Source organism: Crotalus tigris, unplaced genomic scaffold, assembly GCF_016545835.1.
Source record: "Crotalus tigris isolate CLP2741 ecotype Arizona unplaced genomic scaffold, ASM1654583v1 scf7180000020728.642097, whole genome shotgun sequence".
NCBI lineage: Eukaryota > Metazoa > Chordata > Lepidosauria > Squamata > Viperidae > Crotalus > Crotalus tigris.
In genome coordinates, this window is record NW_024098154.1 from 181,611 (window position 1) to 202,392 (window position 20,782).

Consider the following 20,782-nt stretch of genomic DNA (forward strand, 5'->3'; position numbering starts at 1 on the left):
CAAACGTTGAGAACCGCTGCTTTAAAGCACTTTTAAGAATTTCAATATTTGCCCCAGTTAGCACTGTTCCTTTAGAAGTTCACCTAAGTCCTGCACATTGTAGATTGATCGGTACCTAACTTGAAGAAAAACCGAGTTTATTTTTCAACATATTTGAGTTCTTAGAAGTTTTTTCTTTCTGCCCTCAGTGTTCTATAAATCATGCTGATTTATAGGGATGATAGAGATGTCTTTATTTATTAGTTTGTTTTTCTTTTCTTACAGGTCATTTCAAAAGTTCAGATCGAAATCCTCCACTCAGCCCACAGTCCTCTATAGACAGTGAATTGAGTGCTTCAGAAATGGATGAAGACTCAATAGGATCTAATTACAAACTAAACGACTTAACTGATGTGCAAATTTTAGCTCGGATGCAAGAAGAAAGTAAGTTGTTTTCATATCATAAAAGCAAAAATGTGAGTTTTTCCTGTTACATTTAGCAGATTTGCTTTTGTCGATAAACTTCAGAGATTCAACATGAAGGCCATGTTAGGAAACAAAGGGGTTTGCGAAGCATATAGGCCAAGAGAAGTGGAAAACAATAGTAGGAAAAACTAAGAGGTGAAAGTAAAAATAGAGAAATGATCCATCCATTTATGTTTCCACATAGCAACTCTTTCTAGATACAACTTTAAATACCGTATTTTCTGGCGTATAAGACGACTTTCTAAAGCGTTGAAATCGGCACTGAAGTCAGGGGTCAACTTATACGCCGAGTCGTCTTATACGCTGGAAATTACAGTAGTTTCCGGCGTATAAGATGACTTTCTAGGCATGGAAATCGGCGCCGAAGTCAGGGGTTGTCTTATACGCCGAGTCGCCTTATACGCCAGAAAATACGGTAATTGCTATTGTACTGTGGTAATAAGCTGGTAGCGAAGTGGGAACATTTTGGAAATTTGACAAATTTCCTGGCTTCTAATCACCCCAAAGAGTGTTGGAAACTCAGATGACATGCTTGTTGTAGCTGAAGAGATGATCTGGGTTTGAATAGACCAGTGTTTCTCAACCTTGACAATTTTAAGGCATGTGGACTTCAACTCCCAGAATTCCACAGCCAGCAATGCTGGCTGTGGAATTCTGGGAGTTTGAAGTCCACATGCCTTAAAATTGTTAAGGTTGAGAAACACTGGAATAGACAGTTCTTAAAGCACCACCTCCATCTTCCAGGACATTTGCCAAGAAGGATGGAGAAGTCTATATATGAGCTACCGTTGCATTATTATCTTTCTGTAGCAGACTGGGAATTAATCAGAGTTAATACTGTAATCTGTATGTTCCTTGGTTACGGTCCTCTTAGAGAGCTGCTTTGGGGACAGCATTACCAGGCAAAATTTCAATTCGGATTTACAGTACAATTTTCCCTCAGTGATTGCCATCAAGGCAACCTAATTGAAGCTAGTTTTATAAAAGGTTGTGACTTTGTGTTTGCTGCACTGAGTAACTTATCCAGAATAAAACAAGGGACTTGTAAGAATATTTCCATTAATTTTTTTTTCTTAATGTGAACTTCACTAAAAAAAAAAAAAACTTAAGTCTTCATTATGTTTGCTGGATAAAATGTAGAGCTGTAGATTGGCTGGAGAAAAATATACCAGTTATAATATCAATTACTTGTAATTACGGGTGTCATCCAACCTAAACTAAAGCCAAAGCAAAGAGGGATAGCAATTGGACCAATCCTGCAAGATGTCAGGAAAATGTCCCCTCTGCCACACCCATTGAAAAAAGTAAAATGTGACATGTTCAAGTTAGGATTTGTATACTGCACGAGCCAGAAAGAGGGCTGAGAAAATATCTGCAGACCCCCTCACATCCTGGACACAATCTATTTCAGGGGTCCTCAAACTTGGCCACTTGAAGACTTGTGGACTTCAACTCCCAGAACTGGCTGAGGAATTCTGGGAGTTGAAGTCCACAAGTCTTCAAGTGGCCAAGTTTGAGGACCCCTGATCTGTTTCAGCTTTTCCCCTCAGAACGCTGCTATAGAGCATTGCATGCCCAAATAGCTAGACATAAAGATAGTTTTTTCCCCCGTGTCATCACTCTGCTGAACCCTTAATTCCCACAGCACTGACTCATCTCCTCAACTTTCCTACCATCTTCTCCTATTGGTTTCTTATGCTTTATCAGTTGTTGTTTGTAACTTACGATTAATGATTGTAATTATGATTTATGACCTACCACCTATTACTTGCTGTTTATATGTACATTTTGAATTTATGCACCAGAGACAAATTCCTTGTGCGTCCAATCACGCTTGGCCAATAAAGAACTCTGTTCTATCCTGTTTACATTTTGTCAGTAGATATTTCCCAGCTTTTCTTTGTGTCTATTTATTACATTTCTGTTTAGCTCAGAGATCCCATCATACAACTTCTCCACAGAATTAATCTTTCAGTATACAGTAGCCTACAGTTAATATTGCCAAGATGATACTGGATTGAGATGTTGTAAGCACAACAATCAAGCTAGTGTGTTGTTTTCTGGCTGAATAACATGGAGGCAGATTGTAGCCATTTGGGGTTGCGTGTCATTAAGATCTGAATAATGCCTCGCTTTGTCTGTCCATCTGCTGCTGTGGAAGCTGCGAAACATTTGATTTCTGAGTTTATTAAGAGCCGGCCTAATAAAGTGTGGTTAAATATTGATACGAAAAATGTAGTATTGATTAAAATGCTAAATTTGGAACCGATGTCAAATCCACATTGCTAGTCCATGCTTATTATTTGCTTTCATATCTAGTCTAAATCCTGGATGCTAAGGTGATATCCAGATCTAAAATAGCTGGTGCATAACTTAACTTTGGTTCATTCTAGCTCAGTGATGGCGAACCTTTTAGGGACCGAGTGTCCAAAAACAGGCCCCGCCCCACCCTACCCACTCCGTCCCCACCTCGCCCCCATCCCGCCCCTGGCCCCGCCTGCCCGCAAGGCCACCCACCACCTCCACAGCCTGCTACAGATCGCCCAGGTGGCCCAGCAGCACCATGGCAGCCACACCCTCTGCCTGCGCACAGAATCAACTGCGCACGACAAGGCATGAGACCGGAGTCTTGTCCCCACTTCCCGGCTGCCATGTTCTTGACTGTGCTGCTCCACGTGGGCTGTGCTTGAGGGCGACTCTCCTCTGGGGGGGGGCTGCTGGTGAGGTGGGGGCCATGGGGGGAGGCAGGGCTGGGGCAACGGTGCGCATACCCACAGAGAGGGCTCCGAGTGCCGCCTCTGGCACACATGCCAGAGGTTCGCCACCACTAGATAATCCATGCTTCATTTGGCCATTGCTTCAGAGATATTTCCTTACCAATGCCGTCAGCCATGACAGCTAAGGTACTGCATGTCATGGTTCCAAGACAGAGACGAATAAAGCAGAACTCCGAGGCTTGCAAATTCCTCAAAGAACTTGTTTATTAGTTACAAAGTATCAGCACATCAAAAATGAAACCAGATCTGGAGACACACGTAACAATTCCCCAATTACAAAGTTTAAAAAAATCTCACCCCTAAAGCTAGGCAAGCAACTACATTCCCCGATACATCTCCTTGGCGGGCTTTTTAACGCAACGCCCAGCCTGCAGTCTCGGGAGCAGCCAATGACCTTGGTTCCCACCGGACAAAAGATTATTTTGACTAGCGAAGCACCTGGGCAACCACCACCCCCTCCCTCCGTTCTGTGCGGCAACCGAAAATGAGTAGGAAAAATGGTTGCAGCCATGCTCATATGTGGAGTTGACAGTGCCTTTACTGGAAAAGTTGGGATATCCAGTGGTGTTTCTGCCTTGAAAACAGCCCACGTTGAAAGATATAGCAGTCAAAGGTCAGCATAGGAATTGTTTTACGGCATTTTTATACAGCCAAGTGTTCCTTGTCTGCACTAATCTAAAAAGGGGATTGTACTTCAGGCCATGTTCTTTCTGTTCGTTAGGTCTTCGGCAAGAATATGCAGCAACTACTTCTCGGCGTAGTTCTGGTTCTTCGTGTAGCTCTGCGCGGCGTGGAACGTTTAGCGACCAGGAACTTGATGCCCAGAGCTTAGAAGACGAAGAAGACAGCTGCCACCATGCAGCCCACCCACCTATGAATAGGTTCTCTCCGTCACCCCGCAATTCACCCCGACCTTCACCAAAACAGTCCCCAAGGAATTCTCCCCGGTCGCGATCCCCTGCTAGAGGAATTGAGTACAGCAGAGTGTCACCTCAGCCCATGCTTAGCCGCCTGCAGCAGCCTCGCCTTTCACTTCAAGGACATCCACCTGATTTACAAACCACCTCTGTAAAAAATGAAGGTAAAAGAGTCTTGTCTTCAGTTTTAGGTATGGAATGTTCCAATAGCGGTCATGGTGTGCCCCCAGTGGTATGGCAGCATTTGAAACGCTGGTTGCGAAATCAGCAGCCCTGTCAATCAGGGGGCCCCAACCCCCGGTCCGTGGATCGGTACCGGGCTGCGGCGTGCCAGCAACCGGTCTGCGCAAACAAGCAAAGTCCCATCCGAGGGATGCAGGCAGCACACAAAACCACGCCCCCTCCGGTCCGCGGAAAAACCTCTCTCCATGGAACCGGTCCCTGGTGCCCAAAAGGTTGGGGACCTCTGCTGTAAATCATTGAAATAATTTTTTTAAAAAATGTGCCGTGGATTTGGCATTATAGTCAAAGACACTTTTTCTAAGATCCATCATATACATGTTGTACTGGAAGGAAAAAATACTGTCTCCAGAAACTAGGTTGTTTTTTTTTTTCAAAGTTCAAAGTAGAAAAATACTGTTAGAGAGTGAGCTACAGGTGAAACTCGAAAAATTAGAATATCGTGCAAAAATTCGTTTATTTCAGTAATGCAACTTAAAAGGTGAAACTAATATATGAGATAGACTCATTACATGTAAAGCAAGAAAGTTCAAGCCGTGATGTGTCATAATTGTGATGATTACGGCTTACAGCTCATGAAAACCCCAAATCCACAATCTCAGAAAATTAGAATATTGTGTAAAGGTTCAATATTCTAGGCTCAAAGTGTCCCGCTCTAATCAGCTAATTAAGCCATAACACCTGTAAAGGGTTCCTGTGCTTGATTGGCCAGCAAACTCGCCTGACCTGAACCCCATAGTGAATCTATGGGGCATTGTCAAGAGAAAGATGAGAGACATGAGACCGAACAATGCAGAAGAGCTAAAGGACGCTATTGAAGCATCCTGGTCTTCCATAACACCTCAGCAGTGCCACAGGCTGATAGCTTCCGTGCCACGTCGCATTGAGGCAGTAATTGCTGCAAAAGGGGCCCAAACCAAGTACTGAGTACATATGCATGCTTATACTTTTCAGAGGTCCGATATTGTTCTATGTACAATCCTTGTTTTATTGATTTCATGTAATATTCTAATTTTCTGAGATTGTGGATATGGGGTTTTCATGAGCTGTAAGCCATAATCATCACAATTATGACACATCACGGCTTGAACTATCTTGCTTTGCATGCAATGAGTCTATCTCATATATTAGTTTCACCTTTTAAGTTGCATTACTAAAATAAATGAACTTTGGCACGATATTCTAATTTTTCAAGTTTCATCTGTATATACCGTATTTTTCGGCGTATAAGACGACCCCTGACTTCAGCGCCGAGTTGCATGCCTAGAAAGTCATCTTATACGCCAGAAACTACCGTAATTTCTGGCGTATAAAACGACTCGGCGTATAAGACGACCCCCGACTTCGGCGCCAATTTGAATGCTTTAGAAAGTCGTCTTATACGCCGGAAAATACGGTATATTTCCTAATAATCTCATTACAGTACAGAAGAAAAATAATTAGGATGTTTCTTCTTTTATCATTTTCCTTTAAAAGTTAGTATCTTTTTAATGGAATTCAATGAGATATGTAAAAGCACGTGTAGTAAACAATTTTTTTTGCTAAGAGACCACAAACAGAAAGACTCAACGTGGTTATTTTACTGTTGTTGTTGGATGTTCCTGCTGCTCCCCAGTTCTGTTACTGTAGATCTCTTAAGGCATGTTGCATTGCTAACTCTACTTTGTGAAAGGGACCTATCAGACTGTACATCGTATAGCACTGTTCAAAAACGATTGCATTCAAATTTTTCATCTTCCTGTTTGCTCCCTTTCATTGCTTGCTTTAAAGCTTTCTTTCAGTTCTGCATATCCTCTGCAACAAGTGAAATTCCAGCTAATTGTTTTGTTGGCAAGCTGAAAGTTAGTTACCAGCTAGATTTAAGACCTGAGGAAGAATTCTACCATCCTCATCAACCAAACAGTTATTTGCATTTTGAAAATGTAACTCTTTGACTGGCAAATTACGAACCTCAAGTTCTACGATCAATTTGAACTCAGTTATTCTAAGTACTACAATTCCTGCTCCCTCAGTTAACAGGAGACTGATCAAAAAGAGCAACACAGAAAGTCTGGAACATATATTTTTCTAAGCAGATCCTAGCATTTCAAACATTTGAATAGATGATAAATGTAAATCAACTGAAACAATGCATGGCTTGTGCCTAAAACAGGACGATTTCCAAAAAAAAATGTAGTGAAAAATTCTTCTAGAGCAGTGGTTCTCAACCTTTTTAATGCCACGACCCCCAACCGGTCGTAAGTCGAGGACTATTCAACTGGTCGTAAGTCGAGGACTACTCAAGTGGTGCAGCACCGTTTGCAGAATGGGACTTTTGGCGGGCTCAGCAGGGCAGAGACAGCCTGGACAATTCCTATTGGCTCTTGAAAGCCAATAGAATTAGACTCTATTCAAGAGAGTCTATTCTATTGGCTTTCAAAAGCCAATAGAATAAAAGGGAGTAGCACAGCGAAGGAAAAGGGGGAAAAAATGGCGGACTGCATTGTTTGGTGACCCCCATGAAATGGTTGTTCGACCCCAAATGGGGTCCCGACCCACAGGTTGAGAACCACTGTTCTAGAGTCCAATAATTTATAGTTCCCAGAGGAAGCGGGTATGCCTATTTGTCTGAAATACGGAGGGCGATATCTTGTACACTTACTCTTTGGTGTCTTGCACCTACCCTTTTCACATACCTACAAGTGGTGTGGAAAATGCTCTAGTCTGTGTTTTGTATTGACAGGCTTGTTCATCCCTTGGCGCTGCACTCTGTGTTTCTCCTATGCTCTCTGCCACTAACTCTTAAATAGGATTTAATCTCAATGGAAAAACTATACTGGGTGGGTGGAAATGGAAACCATAAGCTAGATAGGGACTTGGAAAGGTGAGTAACAGCAATGATGTCACTTAGTTGGAAAGGCAAGTAATGGCACACCTGTTCCGCAAAGCATGCGATCAGCACCACTTGCGTATGCAGTATTTTATGGTTCTTGATAGTCTTGCTGTTGCAAAAGTAATACTGTGGCTGAAAACCTAAACTATCCTTTCTTTTAAATTATGTTGGCGTACCTCATGTTTCCCTGCATGCATGCACATCCTTGCGCCGTGAGTGAGCAGCTGGTTGAAAGGAAAGGAGAGTTTCCGTTAGAAGTAGTTTGCAAAATTCTTAAAAAGGGTCAGGAAAATTAATCTAAGTAACCTGCCTGTTAACAAATTAAAAATACACATTGTTAACTGCATCTTTTAGCTACATTGAGGAATTATCAAACATGCTCAGTAATGGATAGGGAAGGGGGCTGTCTTTATTTGTAAGAGACGGGCCCCATCTATTTTCCTCTGTACTGATTATACCAGTGATGGCGATCCTTTTAGAGACCGAGTGCCCAAAAACAGGCCTTGCCCCCACCCCATTCCCTGCCCCCTGTCTCACCTACCCACAGGGCCAACCACCACCTCCACAGATCACCCAGGTGGCCCAGCAGCGCCATGGCAGCCACGCCCTCTGCTTGCGCCCCGCAGAATCAACTGCGTGCGACGGGGCACAAGGGCTGAGCCTTGTCCCCGCTGCCCGGCTGCCATGTTCTTGGCTGCGCTGCTCTGCGTGGGCCGCGCTCGGGGGCGATTCTCCTCGGGGGGGGCTGCGGGTAAGGTGGGGGCCACGGGGAGAGGCGTGGCTGGGATGACGGTGAGCATGCCTACAGCGAGGGCTCTGAGTGCCATCTCTGGCACGCGTGCCATAGGTTCGCCACCACTGGATTAGGCAGTTGCAGAAAAGCTGGTAGCTGCTATTAGATCAATTTGCCCAGTGTACAAAGTCAAAATGGCAACAAGCTCACAGTGATTCTATATTTCTATAATTAAGTTCCAGTCTCTATATCGGGTGTCAAACTCGCAATGTCACATGATGTGTCGTGACTTTTTTTCCATTGCTAGCAATGGGGTGGGCGCAGTTTTGGCATGATGCATCCAGTCCGCGGGCTGGCAGTTTGACACCTCTGCTTTATATAATCACAGACTGCTAATCACAGATAGGTCATAATTTGTGGGGGGGAGTAATCCCATAATTCCCTATAGTAATTACTATGGATGGGATAGAGGGCTAGACAGTCGCAGCAGTATGAAAGTATGTACAGTATTTGTATATATCAGATTTAGATTCCAAAATAATGATTCTCGGCATAGTTCAGGAGTAGGTGACGCTAAACCTATTTGCATCGCTCTATTCATCTTTATCCCTGTTTGCATTATTTTTCATCTTTTGAGCTTTTGCTTTTGCTTTTTTTGCATTGATCTCAAAAAGGGATACACCAACAAACAACAAGAAATATTCCCTAACTCAAAAAAAACATAAAGTTCATTATATGTCGCGATCAGTGAAATATATTTCAAGCCTAATTTTACTTAAAACTATAAATTCTGGGGGCTATAGCAAAAGCTGTCAAGGAAACTCAGCATAGTTGATTCCATTATATTTAAGAAATTATTTATGTTGTTTCTTAGTTCAGATGCTGATTTGCAGTGATAGCTGCAAAGTTAAGTTTACGTGATTTTTAGTATTACTAAGTCCAAAAGCTAGGATTCGTTTTTGCATTGGTCTACTACTTCTAGTGGTGCACTACTTCCAGTGCATATTCCAAATTGTTACATATCTCCCTTTACGGTTCAATCTAGGTTTCTAACAGTTTTTCAGACAAAATGCCAATTGTCATTTGATACAGACAACTGGCCCATAAATCTTTTTAGAAATTCCCAAAATCTGCTTTAAATCATGATATCTTACAATTGTTGCATTTGAGAGTGTTTCCTTTGCCAAGAAATAACAGGCGAAAATAATATACAGAGAACGCCATTTGATTTATATCACTAAAGAGTGAAAAATTAAGATGATGCAGATTTGTTGGTGATATATTACCTCAGTGGTCCCCAATCTTTGAGGCTTGGCGGCCTAGGAGAGGGGAACGGGGCTGTGCAAGCAGTGGGCCAGTGCACACATGTACCTCAACTTGCGTGAGCAGAGGACCAATGCACACAGCCATGCGCGTGCAAATCAACTTGCTCACGTTGAGCTGCACGTCCGTGTGCATGCGCACCGGCTTGCCACTCGTGCAACTTGAGCTGTGTGCATGCTTATAATTCTTATAAGATTCATAAGACTCAATATTGCCTAGCAAGCATATCTTTTAGCTAATAAAACTGATTTTCCCCCAAATCTATAGCGATCATTCTACATGCAAATCAATACTGTTAGGATGATGGAGAAGAAATTTTGACTACAAGGCCATATTTGTTCAGAGCTATGGAATCTGCTACTCTCCATCACTGTAGGGTTTCTGAAAAATGTTAGCCTAACTTGTTTCCCATTGTTTCGTCTTAAAAGTATGTAGCATTGGTTTTCAAAATAAATAGGCTTCTGTACAATGGTGTCAGCTGGTAAAAGCTGTTCCACCAGAAAACAGATTGTGAATGTCTGAATCCTTCTCTATATTTGGTAAAATCTGCTCTAGATCCCTATCAAATCTAATCAGCCAAAACAGATTTGGGACAATTATGGGACTTTGAGGAAATTGTTGCAAAGCCCAAACTCACTAAACCTTTTTGGGGGGGGGGGTGTCCAGTTGTATATTGCTAGTTTGTTCCTTATTTATTTTAGTATCACAGTTCTGACTCCGAACTACTTCTACCTAACTTTATGCAGAGACTGGAAATTAAATAGATAAATAGGTTGCCATCTGTTGGATATCCATTCACCATTTTGAGAGAATGGATCAATACACTAGGTCAGGGGTAGGCAACCTTGGCTCTTTTATGAGTCGTGGACTTCAACTCCCAGAATTCCTGAGCCGGCCATGCTGAGGGGAAAGAGAGAGGTTTCCAAGCTGAGCCATTGCTGGCTCAGGAATTCTGGGAGTTGAAGTCCACGAGTCATGAAGAGGCCAAAGTTTCCCTCATGCTGGCTCAGGAATTCTGGGAGTTGAACTCCACAAGTCATGAAGGGGCCAAGGTTTCCCTCATGCTGGCTCAGGAATTCTGGGAGTTGAAGTCCACGAGTCATAAAAGAGCCAAGGTTGCCCACCCCTGCACTAGTCTGTTTTTCCTAAAGTAACAAATATCAGTTAATGTTTGCTGTCTGGGAAGGTTCAGACTTCAATAAAATGTAATATTTTGGATAAAATGTTCACTTGCTAATGCTTTAATTGATAATGTATTGCTTGACAGCTAAAATGTGCGCTCTGGAGGCCTATACTTAGCCTTTTCCCCTCCCTCCGGGCCTCTTTACTCCAGATTGCAATGGGTGGTCGAAGAATGCAGTCTCCTGCATTAGACGGTATGTTGTGGTATGTTGTTATCTTTCTTTAATACAGAAAAACTAAGGCGTAGTCTTCCAAACCTGTCCAGGACATCTAACATCCATGTTGAGTCTGTGAAAAACAGTAGAAGTGATTCAAACTTCCAAGTGCGAAATGGAGGAATGCCTCGTATTCAACCTCAGTCCTCAGCCAGTAAGTATCTTTACGGTGATGCTGTAAACGCAGCTTCTGAAAGAAGACTGAAAATTGTAGCTGCGTGTTTACAGTTTCATGGTAAAGGGATTAGATGTTTCATGCGACCGATGCTAACTTAGCCAGATCTAATGTATGTTGAATGAATGAAATGATTTTTCTGCCCCATCTTTGAAAATATATACATTTTTTGTCCCAAGTTACTTTTTTTTACCTTTAATATGCATTCCTTTTTTTCTAGGTTTACCTTTCTAGGTAAACTAGGTTTAAATTTAGTAATTCTTTAAGCATTCAATATCATCAGCAGTTATAATGTCCATATTTAATTTAATATCACACTCGTATCCTACCTAGGATTTAAAGTGTGCTACAGGTTTCCTTGCAATTTGCAGCTGTGAGATAAGATAAGATAAGATAAGATAAGATAAGATAAGATAAGATAAGATAAGATAACCTTTATTGTCATTTTTTACTGTGGGCACGACGACACACATCAAAAATGAAATTTAGTTGCCCGCTCCCAAGTGAACACATACATGACACACACTTAAACATACTATATACAACATATGTATACACCAGGGGTCTTCAAACTTGGCCCTTTTATGGCTTGTGGACTTCAATTCCCAGAATTCCTCAGCCAGGCACGCTGGCAGAGGAATTCTGGGAGTTGAAGTCCACAAGTCATAAAAGGGCCAAATCCGAAGGCCCCTGGTGTAGACCTACAGCCCTACATATACATATCTTCAATATAGTATAAAAAAATATTGAAAAGCAATTTTCTTTTTGCAGTTAATGCCTCAATACTGTTTTTAGGGAATAAGATAAAGACAGTGCATTGTGCTCTGTGTGGCTTCTCCTAAGACCTAAACAGATAAAAGTACAGCCATTCTCATTTCATACTTTAGACTGGTTTCCTGAAATGTTTACCCGAATAAAGGCAGAATAAAGCATTTAATGTTGCTGATTTCACAAATATCTTTGTCATCTCTGCAGATCTTTATGTGCTGAGCGCTAAGAACTGCACAAGATTGTTTGTCCAAATGCATTTTTCTGCAGTTAGAAATGCTTGTATTACTGGTGTCCCTGGTCAGCAAAATCAAACTGAACATATTCATGGTTTCCATGCTCAGAGCACAGATGTCTGCAGAGGTGTGCAGATGTTTGGGGGTGGGATTTACTCACTTTTTGTTAACCTTCAGTGCTGTTATGCTTACATGTACCATCTACATGCCCGCAAAGTAGCACAATATGCTGAACACAATAATGTAATTAATGATGTAGCCATTGTTTGAGCATATTGATTTGCCTTGCATTGATTATGCTAAAGAGTCTCCCTCGGGCTATGGGAACATATGTAGAGGATGTATTTGTAAAAACAGAGCTTTGACTTTTCAGGCAATATTATTAATTGCCTTGTATGTTAAGACGTGTGTCTAGAGGGGCAGGTGAATCCAGACACACCTCTAATATACGGATACAAAATATATACTGTATGTATTGTAGAACTGAGGTTTTCAAATTTGGAAGGAACATGGAAACTTAAAAGGCATGACTTTTGGAAGCTAAGGGTTAAATTACACTTGATAGTAAACACGAAGCTTAACATGGCATATATTGTTGCTTAACTGTTAAGTAATAGTGACTGGGTAGTTCATTCAGAATTGTAGCACTTGTAGTGAGAAGGGATATTAATATCTTGCCTAGTCCAGGGGCAAGGGCAACCTTGGCTCTTTTATGACTCATGGACTTCAACTCCCAGAATTCCTGAGCCAGCCATGCTGAGGAGAAAGGGAGAGGTTTTCATGCTGAGCCATGCCAGCTCAGGAATTCTGGGAGTTGAAATCCATGAGTCATAAAAGAGCCAAGGTTGCCTACCCCTGGCTTAGTCATTGCTAACATATTTTCTTGAGTTTTATATGAGCTGAGAGTTTTAATTCAGAAGAACACATTTCCATCTGTCATCCCAATTGCCGAAGCTATTTGCAACTAAACAAAGATGTATTTGATGATATTGAACAGTATGTGCTTAACATTGTATGTGGTTTGCCCCTAATGTATTCTTAAGTTTGATATATAGAGATCTTGCTATTATATGCTTTTCGGTGTTTGTGAGTTACCTTTTCATGTTTTCATTGGAATTTCTTTTACAAAGCACTATCATATTGTGGTGGCTTTTTCACTTCAAGCTGCTGTTCTGCATGGACTTAACTTGGTTGACAAGGTTACTTTGATTTATGTTTAAAACTATTACCTTTTTCATTCCACAAGTAAAGCTTTCAGAAACTGCATGCCTACCATATTAGTATTGAAAAATACTAATGTACATATAAACCATGTATCCACACTGATATAAATGTCAGTACATAGCATTAATATGCATATATAATATCAGAACATTTACAGATTTTGATACCTATATTGAAAAAGTGTGTTTATTTTTATACCAAGTTCCGAGCTGACAGCTCTTGTTAGTGTGTAACAGTAAGCTCTACTTTATTTCAGTCATGGTTTGTCGAGCAAACAGGTTAGTTTTCACATCTTATAGTTGCTTCTTTGCTCAGTATTAGCTTGATCCTGCCCTCACTTTTCTGCAATAGACCCTGAACATTTTGCTGACATTCTGAATTAGCATAGACTCAATACTACTTACAGTGGTACCTTGGTACTCAACTGCTTTGAAACTCATAAAATTTAATACTCAATGCATTTTGATGTGAAAATTTTGCCCCAATACTCATTGTTTGTTTGGCATTCAACACATAAGCTAGAACGTATTGTTATCAACTGCCTTGTGGCACATTATATTATTCCCTTATGGGAAAAATGTGTTTGGTACCCATCACGCCTCCTGGGAGCAATTAACAACGAGTACCAAGGTATCACTGTACTTAACATTATCCAGTTGCAGAATGTGATAGGGGACTCAAATCATTTTTGGCCATTTAAGGGTACATGTTAGAACAGGCGTCTTCTTTTCCTAAACGTGAACAGGATAGTCCTGACCTCATCTTTTCCTGACAGGAACATAACTCACACTCTTCCCTCAGTGGATTGCCATAAATTTATTTGCATAGTCAAAAGCAAAGAGTTAATACTTAACCCACACCGGCTTTGGCAGAAATTTGCCTAACACCGTTTTCATCTTCAGCAAAACAGAAAAAAAATCTGTTTCCAGTTGTTCCCTAGAATTCTTCCCCCCCACCCACCCAAAAAAAAGATCAGTGCTTACTCATTTCGGTTTCCTAAGCTGACAGGTTAGGGAGAAGAAAGTTTAGAGAGAGATACAGTGCATGAAGCAAATTGTTACATTGTAGCAGGCAGTGGTCACAGGCAATAAACAAAGCAAAAGGTTACCCCTCCCCCTTGGGAGTATGGCAGAACCTGGGGAAAAGTGAGATTTGTTTTTAGATCAGAGGAGATAGATAGAAATGAAATAGAGATGGGTTCTGACACTATACTTGGTTATGGGCTCCCGGCTTCTGAAGATTCTTTCTCCATAACCAGCACTTGCTCATCAATAAAGATACTTTTTGATTCATGAGGAACTTTGTTCGATGGCAAATGAAAGCAGTATTTTGTTACAGTAGAAAAGGAGTGGTAGAGGAAAGAAGTTGTGCATAAAGAGAGATCTCTTGGGAATATGCTTTCGGGGATAGATGCAGATAATTGGGAGAGATGATCCCAAGTGGACTCCCCCCCCCACACATACATTTCTGGTATAATTTATTTGATATCAGCTGACATTTTCAGGCTATATATTTGCATAAGTGAGTAAGAGTGGTGTGATGGCCTAGAGGTGGAGCTCTCACCTCACAGTCAGGAGGCTGTTAGTTCGATCCTAGATAGTGGCAGATATTTCTCTGGGCACAAAGAGAAAATATCTGTTGTGAACTCCACGTAGGTGTCAGGAAGGGCATCCAGCCAGCAAACGCTCAGCTCCAATCAGTTGCCCTGCCTCCATCCCAAAGCAAGGTATTGCAGAGTTGTTAAAAGGAACAAAAATGAATGAGTAAGATCTTCAAGTGACACAGGAAAGAAGTAACTTCAATCTCAATTTTTAACCACCTAAATATAATCTTTTATTAGGCAGCAGAGGTAAATTATTAGAGAAAAGGCAGACAAATAAAGAATCATATAGCCACCAAAAGAATATGAATCTAGGCCAGGGGTCTTCAAACTTGGCCCTTTTATGACTTGTGAGCATGTCTGACTGAGGAATTCTGGGAGTTGAAGTCCACAAGTCATAAAAGGGCCATGTTTGAAGACCCCTGATCTAGGCAGACAAAGAATCATGCAGCCACTGAAAGAATGTGAATCTGGGAAAAAAAAAAAAATTCTATCAGCGTTAAGAGAATATTATGGGTTTAAATGTAATGATATTTCAAAGTTAACACAAACTAGATTTTTTTAAAAAAAATAATTCAGAAGAGGGTTGATCTGCTGAAAAAAAACCATAAACTATAATTAGATTAGAGTCAGAATCAAATCTCAATTCATCTAGACAAATCTTAAGTTGAAATTTTACTAGTGTTAGGATCTGTTAAATCTAGCTGAAATACTTGATATGCTTTCCCTCTTAGTTTAATATTGTGCATGTCAAAATAGTTATTATGTGCTATTTTATATTTTCTGGAATGGGAGGCTAGAGGAAAAAAAATTAGAGGGGAGCAGAGGACATAACATTGTTTCGGTGAATCATTTCAAAGATATATTTGTAATGTAGTACAATTTATTTGGACGATTAAAAATTAAAACATCTATTATTGAGATCAGGGAGTAACCAAGCCATTTGCTAAATCTCATTAAACTAATTTAAAATTAGATGAGTGCCAATTAAACTGAATGTAGATAATTATATCGCATATTACCTAATAGGAAGACTCATTGTAATTATTTGTGAATTTAAGGAAAGGAGTTGTTGCTTAGAAGAACAGAAGAAAACAAGTAAATAGTGGAGATGCAGATAAATGTGAATTTTATGGCTGTTCTAAAGCCTTTGAAGAGTTTGGAGTTTAGCTATTGCTTGATAGAGGCTGTTTTGCCTTTGCCTTCTTTCTTTCCAAAAGCCTATTCTTTACCCTCATCTTCTTCTAGCTTTCTTCTCCCATTGCTCTTCCTAGGGCAGGTAACTGTTCCCAGATCCTATTTCTGTTGTTTGCTGCTGCTGCTGCTGTTCATTCTTTGTTGATTTTTGCACATGGAGCAAAAGGAAACAAACAGTGAATGTGTGAATGGCTTATATCTATGAAAGAGAGTGGTCCATAAATGCAAACAGGATCAGTGTCACTGGCCTTTTGAAAAAAGTGTCGTCTTAGCAGCTGCACACACGTGAACACATGTTAAATAAATAATAAATAAATCCGTCTGTTCTTCTAAATGCTTGGCAAGCAGTTGATTTTTTTAATTATTCTCAAAATGAGTTTAATTATGCCTGTCTGATCTAAAGTATGTTAAGAGTGGTCATCTGGTTAGAAAACTTCTCATGCACGGAAGCAAGGCAGACGATGCTAAAGAGTATTCCATGTTGTGTTGCAGAATTTTGTTTCATGACTGTTACACTGGACAGACTAGTGATTTATATTGGTCTTCATAGATCAGCTTTAATGTATGGCATCCTATGTATTCTTTCCCTCTCTTCCGTGTTGATGGCAGAGCTTCTTCACCTTTTCTGTATAATAGGAATGGATTGTTAAATAGCCATCAGTGTAATGTTTGAGTATCAGAAGCTATTCGGGATGAAGAAATGCCACTTTGAAATAAGAAAGAGACAAGTTAGCAGTTTTATTTCAGAAATAAATATTCTTTAAAGCGCACATATCTTTGGGAAGAAGAAAATGCTCTTAAGAGTTGACCGATGTGAAACTTTATAAACCTTTTGAGTTAAATGAGACAGTTGCCCTCTTAAGTTTAACCTTGCACTGATATGGCTTTGCATGATTGGCTGGTGGTTTGTTTTCACGTCTAGGCGTGCAGGTATTTATTATTATTTTGGCCTGCAAAAATCCTTTGCCTGCTAAAGCACATGATGCATTTTATTCTATACATTTTCTGACAGTTCTTACTGTGGTGAGAGCCTCACTTCTTTAAAATAAAACACTTTGCTGCTACTGCTGCTACTATTACTGGAGCCATAACAGTTTTTCAAAGCTATTTTTTTTTTTTGTTCATATCAGCTTCGTTTAGACAGAGATAACATGTCTTTGTTTCAACAGCTCTGCAAAAGCAGAAAAATTTGCACCGTGTTGCCTTCAAAACCAAACAGCTACTTCATACTCCAGGCGCCAAAGGAGGTAATTAGCTTAAAGGCTCTTACTGAGCTCCAGCAAAAGTCAGAAAGTTGTTTCTTTATGTCAGGGGTCCTCAAACTTGGCCCTTTTATGACTTGTGGACTTCAACTCCCAGAATTCCTTAGCCAGACACACTGGCTGAGGAATTCTGGGAGTTGAAGTCCACAAGTCATAAAAGGGCCAAGTTTGAAGATCCCTGTTTTATGTGTACTACAACAACTTTGTAGTTCCGGTATTCCCCAGGGAATATTAATCTTCAGTGTTAACACTTGTTCACACTTGTTCCTCTGTAAAGACCTGACTATATCTGTTTTGTCATCCTGTACCTCAAACCCTCGAAGCACGTTTGAGCTGTAGATTTGGGGCACCAGCTTATCAGCAAATGCTAAATATTTGAAGCTTGGTACAAGATTCAGCCCAGCCAGACCTGTCAGAAAAAGATTAACTCATGTTGAGATTGTACAAATGAACTTTCTTCTTGCTTTCTAAGAAGAAGCTTCATTATACTAATTGATTTTGGGGGGGGGGGGTTTGCCTTAAATCAGGGGTGTCAAACTCAATTTCACTGAGGGCCGCATCAGCATTGCAGTTGCCCTCGGGGCTGGGTGGGTGTGGCCAGGGTGGGTGCGGTTACTGGGTGGGTGTGGATGGAGGGGTGTGGCCTACTGGGTGGGTGTGGCCAGCTCTACATCATTCACGTCAAGAGTGCCTGTGGGGGCCTGGGCAGGAGTTGGATAGATCTGAGGGTCTCTAGCACAAGGGGATGGGACCGGGGCAAGCGCCAAGGCATGGTCCACTGGAGGAGCCTCACTGTTCCTCTCAGGCCATGGGGGGGGGTCTTATGGAGCTAAGACTGAACGCGTTTCAGCATAGATGGCCACCAAAAAATGTACATGGGCTCCCGGCTGGCCTGGGCCAGAGTCAAGGCAGAGGGGGCCATTCCCTCACTGTTTCCAGGATGGCTTCACGGGCCACATGAAACCACTTCGCAGGTCGCATCTGGCCCCCGGGCCTTGTGTTTGACATGTCTGACTTAAGTCAACTCAGCATCCTGAGTGGAGTTTCAAGGCTGTTTGATTGTCATCCTTTCTAGATAGAATCTATCATTACTTCTTGAGTTGGCTTTTCAGGGACAGGATATTAATCTTTTAGTCTTAGATTAGTATACTTAGAAAGATATGATTTATAATTAGGATGGTTCACTTTTCTGTGGTATGGGAAATATGAAAATATCAGGATGGCTCTTAACAAGGGAAGTAAGAATTGTATTTGCTTAGTGCTGGAAAAATGAAGAAACATCACCTGAAGCAGAGAGGATCAAGAAAACACCAGACTGTGTAGAAATTGGCAGATCAATATTGGAAAAGAAGACAGAATAATTTCAAATATGGGATGTAGTTTATCATTGGCCGGAAAAAAGGGTAGAGATTAGGAATTCAATATCTATTATTAAGTAAAAAATGGAGCCAGACAACATGTTGTTTACTAAGCATTTATGATTTGTAACAATAGAAAAATTTTTGAAACGACTTATTTCACCCTGTCGTATTTAATCAGCATTGTACCAATTGGTATTATTCAAGTTTGATATCTCTGAAATTCATAGTTGGTGAAGGAAACTCATTATTTTCATCAAGACTAATTACTTTTGATATTCTTACATTCCGCTTTTAAAAAACTCATAGGACAACTATCTAAAGTAGTTTTGTACTGCTAAAAAAAAGAATAACTGTGGAACTTAATATTATCAGGATAATACATGGCGTCTTTGAGAAAGCTAAACTTAATCACAGTATTTTAGAAAAAGCCTTGGCATTTACAGTAAAAAAAAAAAGCTTGTCCACATTATTGGAAAGCTCAGGATACTAAATCTTGACTGACTTCAGAAATTTTAAGTAATAAACATTGTTCCGGTGTTTATGCAGATCTCGCAATATAAAAACACACAAATAATGTTCACCTGGTACATAGCTTTTGGTGAGCAGCACAAATCATGCAGTATAGCAATCCTCTATATTGGATACCGTTATTGTGGACTTCTGCTTCACACATGCCTACCCAAAACCAATGTCAAAATTATTGCAACAATCCCAACTACCCATAACATCAAAGCCACATTGCATCACATCAAATGTAGTTGTTTTTAGAAGCCTTGCTTAAATTAAGCTTCAGTTTCTTTCTATAGTTTATAAATGACTTCAGGCATCAATTTAAAATCTAAACAGTTAGCTGGGATTTTGATTGGAAAAAAGATAAGCAGTGTTAATCTTTTGGCTTAAGGTTCTTCTGCCATGCACTTCTAGGTAAACTACATATCTTGGCTTGTCCAGGCATGCATCTAGTAATCTATTACACAGATCAAGAATTTAAAGTGTTTCGTAATTAATGTCTTTTGATTTTGCACCATATATACAGTAGAAGGCCAGTTTGATTTCCTTGGTATACTGTAGTTTCATCTGTATTTTCATGCAAGAAGTTACAATTTTGCATTCATAAGATTAGCCTATTGCAGGGGTAGGCAACCTTGGCTCTTTTATGACTCGTGGACTTCAACTCCCAGAATTCCTGAGCCAGCCATGCTGAGGAGAAAGGGAGAAGTTTCAAAGCTGAGCCATGCCGGCTCAGGAATTCTGAGAGTTGAAGTCCACCAGTCATAAAAGAGCCAAGGTTGCCTACTCTGGCCTATTGCCTGCGGGATTGGGTTTGTGTTTCTCAAGATTTGTAAGTTTGTTGTTTCTTTATTGGAGGGCTCCATTTTTGAGGCAGTCTTGGTCTTCAGAGGAGGACTCTAATTAGTGTGGCACCAATAAGGGAAAACATCTGATTTGCGTGCTGAATTTATTGCTGTTGAAAGTGGGTGGCATAGAAGTGTGGTTACAAATAAACATCTCTGAACTAAAGACTTATTTGAGAATGGAACAAAAAAGACAGTTCATTAATACTTACATCAGACTGCAAATGATTTAGACCTCAGACAAAGAAACTCTTTTTCTGAGTGATTTGCTTTTTCTCGTAAAGGCCTTTTTTGTTACTGCTAAATCACATTTCTGTGGGCAGTGTGTTTTGCAGACAAATGAAGTTTTTTTTTTATAAAGTCAGCCTGGGAAGCCTTGTTCATAGGATATCTTAGAGCAGTGGTTCTCAACCTTTTTAATGCCGCGACCGCCAACCGGTCGTAAGTCAAGGACTACTCAACCGGTCGTAAGTCGAGGACTACTCAACTGGTGCAGCACCGTTTGCAGAATGGGACTTTTGGCGGGCTCAGCAGGGCAGAGACAGCCTGGACAATTTCTATTGGCTTTTGAACGCCAATAGAATTAGACTCTATTCAAGAGAGTCTATTCTATTGGCTTTCAAAAGCCAATAGAATAAAAGGGAGTAGCACAGCTAAGGAAAAGGGGGAAAAAATGGTGGACTGCATTGTTTGGCAACCCCCGTGAAATGATCATTCGACCCCAGATGGGGTCCCGACCCACAGATTGAGAACCACTGTCTTATAGCATTTAAAGAGAAATTAATGTTTTCTTAATTTAATGGGTGTGTGTGTGTGTGTATGTGTGTGTGTGTGTGTTTATGATGCACTCGGTCAGCCCAAATATGTGAAGAAGAAATCT

At 40.7% G+C, this 20,782-nt stretch overlaps 1 protein-coding gene across 3 annotated transcripts in view; it reads left to right on the top strand.

Moving 5' to 3' along the window:
- Positions 1–20,782, top strand: part of SLAIN2 (SLAIN motif family member 2) — a 36,939-nt gene that overhangs the window by 8,350 nt on the left and 7,807 nt on the right. Inside the window, exons 4-7 of one of the 3 annotated variants that reach the window (XM_039368270.1) lie at positions 265–423; positions 3,964–4,323; positions 10,741–10,878; positions 17,094–17,171. In XM_039368270.1, coding sequence (XP_039224204.1) covers positions 265–423; positions 3,964–4,323; positions 10,741–10,878; positions 17,094–17,171 — 735 coding nt within the window. The remainder of the gene's footprint in view (positions 1–264; positions 424–3,963; positions 4,324–10,740; positions 10,879–17,093; positions 17,172–20,782) is intronic. The other 2 variants (XM_039368271.1, XM_039368272.1) reach the window with 2 other exon arrangements.